Source organism: Lethenteron reissneri, chromosome 50 (genome assembly GCF_015708825.2).
Source record: "Lethenteron reissneri isolate LAM-NWPU_2019-01 chromosome 50, ASM1570882v1, whole genome shotgun sequence".
Lineage (NCBI taxonomy): Eukaryota > Metazoa > Chordata > Hyperoartia > Petromyzontiformes > Petromyzontidae > Lethenteron > Lethenteron reissneri.
This window is the reverse complement of record NC_083828.1, coordinates 5,864,301-5,870,300: the sequence shown is the minus strand read 5'-3', so window position 1 is coordinate 5,870,300 and position 6,000 is coordinate 5,864,301. Positions and strand designations below refer to the sequence as shown.

Sequence of the window (6,000 nt, the reverse complement as noted above, 5' to 3'; positions counted from 1 at the left end):
GCGGCAGGGGGGCGGGGGCGGCTGGGTAGGTGCGAGGCTCGGTCATGACAACAATAAGCCCAAAATTTACACCACAAATAAAAGTAATAAGGCCCACTTGGGATCGTGGGATTCCAAAGCTAATCACGCGTAGTGTCAGGAAGCCGGCACTAAAAGGTGAAATACTGGTTGGGTTTTTTTTTTAGTTTTTGTTGCGCTCTTAAGCCGGAATCATGATCGTGAATTTTGGGCAGGGTAATTCTTGACCGTTAAGGGTAACGACGGAGTGGCAGACGCAGGGATGGAAGGCGTCAACACGGGCACGTCCGCCCTGGAGATGGCAGCGATGAAATCATTTCTAGATTTGAAGCTTTCGTGACTGCAAGGATTCATATTCGTAGGTTTTTTTTCGGTAAAGTCACGTAGGTAAAAAATTTAATTTAATAAAAGTAAAATTAAAATAAAATAAAAATCACGACGTTGCGGAGGCAACACAAGCTTCCGTCTTCAGGTGGAACCGTCACAGCACGATAGCTGTATCTCACTTGATACAGCAATCTTACTTGATACAGCTATCGTGCTGTGACGGTTCCACCTGAAGACGGAAGCTTGTGTTGCCTCCGAAACGTCGTGATTTTTTATTTTATTTTCATTTAAACTTTTATTAATTTTAATTTTTTACCAGCGATGAAATCAGCTCGCGCAATTGTGGCAGCCTCGGTGCAACCATTGTTGCAGCGCCTGCTCGTGAGCGAATGGTGATGGCTCTTTGGGAGAGGCTTTCATCCAGCGGTGGATAGATCACGGCCACTACTGCTGCTGACGATGATGATGAATTTAGAAGTGTGTGTGTGTCTACTTGCCTTCATTCTGTACACGTCATGGTCACAGTTTGCCGCATGCTGGTGTCGCGTGTGCTCCACTGCTGAAACGATCTTTGGGAGGCGTTTCTCCCCCCCCCTACCCCTTAGCGATCTTCAGCAAGACTTCATAATTAAGACTACCGTTGCCGACCTTCCGACAAATTGGTACCCATTTTATGAACCCAGAAGGAAGGATGGGCTAAGTCGAACCGTCGAACAATAATTAAGAGGTCGCCCCGTTCCGATGGGTGCGCCCACCGCACCGCATCTTACAACGCAGCCACACGACCCTCACCCACCACCACCACCACCACATAATCCTCTCCACCGTCATCCTCACGGTGGAACCACTGCCCACTGGCAGCCACATGGGGGGGACTCCAGCTCTCTGCATCCCCCCTCCCCCACCCCCACCTCCTGACAGAAGCAGCGCGGAGGAGCAGAGCGAAAGCGGAGAAGCGAAATAGAAACGGTGCGCCGTGACGCAGACACGCAGCGGGCGCGCCGCGTCATCTCGACGGCTCCGCGCTCCGCGTTTCAAATGAGCGAGTGAGCGCAGAGCGGGGGGGCTGCTGCCGCTGCCGCTGCTGCTGCTGCCGCTGCTGCCGCTGAGCTCGCGAGAACCGCTGCCGTCGCTGATGCTCGGCCCGCTGCTGCTGTTGCTGTTGCTGCTCGCTGCCCCGGGCTGAAAATCGGGAATGCGCCTCGCTGCACGAGCGCGCAACGCGAATCCATCAAGGAATTCGTGCGGCGTCACGACGGAGTGGACCACGCGACCGAGTCCGGACAACTAATTGCTGCTCCGTCTTCGTCAGAATTACCGCAACCGCCGCCGCCACCACCATCATCATCATTAGTATTATAATTATTCACGGAAATAGGATCGAGGTGTGTGAAATCATTGCTTCGGAGGCAGGGGGGGGGAAACATTGACCATCATCATCGTTTTCGTCATTTGGCGCCGTCTCGTTCTCAAGCGAAGACTCCGACCGAGTGGGTTTGTTGCTGAATCCCAGTTGCGCATCAACTTTGCGCGATTTCAATCCGTCCTCCGAATTCCTCGCGTCGGTCTAAACCCCGACAAGCCGCGCCTCGACGCAACATCGACCTCTTCGAATCGGTTGTTTAAAAAAACGAAAAATCTATTCTGAAACAGAATAACGGGGCTATCGGGCGGGCCAATCAATCCGTGCACTCAAATTGGTATCACGAGACACAGAGACACGCACGCACACGCGCGCGCGCGCGCACACACACGCAGACACACACACACACACGCAGACACACACACACACACAGGCGCGCGCAGACGAACTCACTACGCACCACCACCTTTCGAACACTCCGTTATGTAATGCGCTTGCGGCCACAGCCGCCGCCGTTCTTCGCCGTGGACCAAGTGGGCGCCTAGAGGAGAGACACCAGAGCGAGGCGAGTCGCCGAAGAAGAAGAAGAAGACGAAGAGGATGAAGGAGACATCGACGATGGAGGAGTCGTCGTCGTCATCATCGTCGTCCATCCAAGGAACAGCCGGGAGGAGGAGGATGTGGAGGAGGAGTAGGACGATGAGGTCCTCCTCCTGGTTTCTCGCTGCGGGACTTCTGGTCGTCGTGTCGACGAGCGGCGCGTCGTCTTCGGCATGTCCGGACGCGTGCAACTGCACCGTGCCCGGCCGACTCAATTGCAGCCAGCTCAACACCCTGGGAGCCTTCCCCGTGCTCGAGACGGCTCCGGATATGGGCAACGTCACAGAGATGTGAGTGCCGTCGTCCGCCTGTGCCTGTGTCTGTGCGTTTAATAGCCACGCGTGCCGTGTCGGCACCTTCACCAGGTGCTCGCTGACAGCATTTGCCCCTAACAGGCTGCAAAGGCTACGCAGGAGCACCTTTGTCTTGTGTTAGACGCGCGCCTGCAACGCGTACGGGCACAGTGAGTGATGGACAGGCAGCGCCGTTGTGATTCACTATTCGTCCAGGGTAGAGTAATTGTTGGTTTAATCTTTTTTTTTTGATTCGGACAGAGATAGCGCGTCTGAGTCTCGGGACTTGTTTTCAGGAGGGTCGCTGCGAGACGTACGATCAAAGGAGGTGCGAGATGGGTGAGCGATACAGACGGGGAGCGTGGATAGTCTGGGGTAATGAATTATTTATCGAGGGTAGAAAGTAATTCTCCCTGTTTTTTTTTTCTCTTGGCAAAGCCAACCATCGACGAGTCTCGGCACTCATTTTCAAGAGGGTACAGCTTTTTAGTATGATTTTTATTGAACGAAAAATAAATTTCACGTTCAACGGAGATGCAAAATATGCGCGCGCGTGTTGTCATGCGCACGTCCGAGCCAAACGTGGGACGAGAGTGCTAATGTCTCATTTGTGTGTCGAGGGTTGTCATGCTTCCTGATGTGAGTCTCGCGACTCATTCGCAGGAGAGTCACGCCGTTAGGATGCTTGCGTTTGTTCGTGTGTTTGTTTCACCGTCTCTGAATATGCCCACGGAGGCGTGGGACAGCCGGACTGTTGCTGTTGCCTCGTGTGCATTGAGACGAGGGCTCTGTGCGTGGAATCGGACACGTCGTGAATTCATTATTGATCGAGGGTAGCAATTCTCCTTGAGCTAAGGAAGCCTCAATGAGTTCTTAAGACCGATGGGGTTTTTTTTGTTTAAAGGAGGATCTTACTTTGAAATGCAATCGCTGTTATTGTTGTTGTCGTCTTTAAATTAAGCATTAGTTGTAGCGTGTGTCGTCGATAACGCTGCTACCCGTGTTAACAGCGTGCCTACCGATCGCAAAATATTACATCGATTAGTCTCTCTCGCTGATGCTCCTTTACTCGTCACCGACACAGCGATCTTTTCACGCCCGTATATTTGCGCGCGCGCGCGCGCCTGCGTGCGGTGTGTACATTTATATATTTATTTGACAATACCCGGTCACCGGAGCGAGAAGAAGAAAAATCATAGCACATTACGTATAAGCCACACATCCACCCCATCGACGTTGACAGGACAATGACAGCGACACGAATAGTGCGCGCTTGAGCGAGCTGCGTGCGCGATATTTGGGCGGGGGGGGGGGTGGATGGGGGGGGGGGGTTCGTCTTCCTTTCGAAACGGGATGATGGACAAAGCCACGGGGGTATAGCAGCGCCCGTGCGAATATCCGCAGCACGCACGCAGGCGTAGCGTGTTAATCATCGCTCGCACGTTAGGCGAGGTGCAGAAAGATAGACACACGGGCAATGCGGATGGACAGAGAGAGAGAGAGAAATCGCTACTGGCCATGCCGAGCGAGGGCGCGTATTCGTTTTGCACGTTGCTTGTGAGCGGGCAAACAGGTGGGTGGATAGGAACACGCTCTTCGCTTTACAAACGACGACGATGATGATGATGATGATTACGGACATTTTCATAGATGATGATGATGATGATTGCAGTAGTGTTGCGGGAGTGGCGTTTTTTTATTGTGTGTGTGCGTGTATATATATCGAGGTGATATTGAGGACGAATGGTGGTCGGTGATAGCCAGAGGAGGCAGGAGAGAGACCCCCGCTATTGTTAAGAAAGGCAAATCGGCTCGCTGTCACAGCAGCATTGGCGGGCCTGCAGGAGCGGTCAGGTGCGGGTGAAATGGCCTTTTGGGTGACATGCTCCAATATTTGGCAGCGGTCAGCAAGAGAGCAGTGAGGTGGGGGGGGGGGGTGTACGGCGTGGTGCCTGGGATTGCTGTCCTAAAATAAAATAGAAACAGCCCCGTGTTGAAATATTTATACATAAATATTAAATTCCTAAATGATTTATGATTTATGACGCGTAAACTGTAGGCACCTGTATGAGCATAAATCTATGGACAAGACCCCTTATATGACACACTAAAGTATATTTGTGCATTTTCTTTTTTTATATGGCCGTAGACATGCTTTTAAAGAGTACAATTTATGACCGATATGATTTCTGCCTGTGTCCGTGTGTATATATATATATAGAGAGACGCGTTTGCAGAAAGTTGCAATTGAAAATCAGAAATAAGAATCCAAAGGTGTTCATTATTTGAGGCCGAATAAGTCGGAACGAATCGTTGAATCCGTTACGCATCTGACCAAGGACACGTAACCTTTGTCAATCCACTGCTCGATAAAGATCATCATGGGGGATTGCGTGACCATACTTCACCACGATGAGCGGTGTTAGGTTGGTTAAATGAATGGAGCAGAGCTCCGGGGAAGGTTCAGATATTCCTCGGCACCCGAATGCCACTCGCCACCGCACCGCGAATTCGCTAGCACGAGACGCCGTTTCAGTCCCTACGCCACTGCTGTCAAAATGGGCTCAAAGAGCGGTGGAGAAATATGTAACTAAATAAAAATGTACGTCTCGGAGACCAGAGGCGACTTATTAAACACGTGTGTTATAATATCTACAAGCCAGAGAAAGAATAATAATCAAAGCCCCTAATCCTACGTTTGATAGAATGATGTGACCGAAACGTTTCACAATATCAGTGAGCAAAGCAAGCAAGCAACGATGAGTGTCTAGACGCCAACATAATGAAACAATTTTTCGGGAAATTGAACAGAGGAACACGGAGAGGTTTTATTAAAAAAAGAAGAGGGCAATAAGATGTTTGTGTTTTTCTGTAAGTCATTGTCGCGAATGATGTCATCAGGCGAGGGCAACAGAGGGAGGAGGGAGGAGTAGGCGGCAGCAGCGGCACCATGCGGAATCTTAAACGAACATCGCAACGAGAATACACGCAAGGGGTGCCTCCTGAATGGGCCATCCAACAACAACAACAACAGCGTCTACACAAGTCTCACGATGCCTTTAGAAACCTTGTGGCCTTTTCGATTTAAAGCTTTCGTGACTGCAGGGATTCATCTTCTTGGTTCTTTCGGTAAAGCCACGTAGAAGGGAAATAATAACATAATGAAAATAAAACATAATAAAATAATTCTCACGATGTTTCGGCCACAACGCAAGCAGCCGTCCTCAGGTGAAGAACAGGTCTGTCGGGAAGACAGCGTCTTAATGAAACACCACCAGGCTTGGAGCGTATATTTAAGCTGGGTTGGAGGGGGAAGAGCGCCTTGACAAATTATTTTGTCAAGGCAACTTAGGACGGCTGCTTGCGTTGTGGCCGAAACGTCGTGAGAATTATTTTATT

At 50.7% G+C, this 6,000-nt stretch overlaps 1 protein-coding gene across 2 annotated transcripts in view; it reads left to right on the top strand.

Moving 5' to 3' along the window:
• The first annotated feature begins 1,320 nt into the window (after nt 1-1,320).
• The window catches only part of LOC133355128 (BDNF/NT-3 growth factors receptor-like), a 302,261-nt gene continuing 297,581 nt past the window's right edge, over nt 1,321-6,000 (top strand). For both annotated transcript variants that reach the window (XM_061572441.1, XM_061572440.1), the window contains exon 1: nt 1,321-2,598. In XM_061572441.1, the coding sequence (XP_061428425.1) occupies nt 2,309-2,598 (290 nt within the window). In that variant the 5' untranslated portion in view covers nt 1,321-2,308. The remainder of the gene's footprint in view (nt 2,599-6,000) is intronic.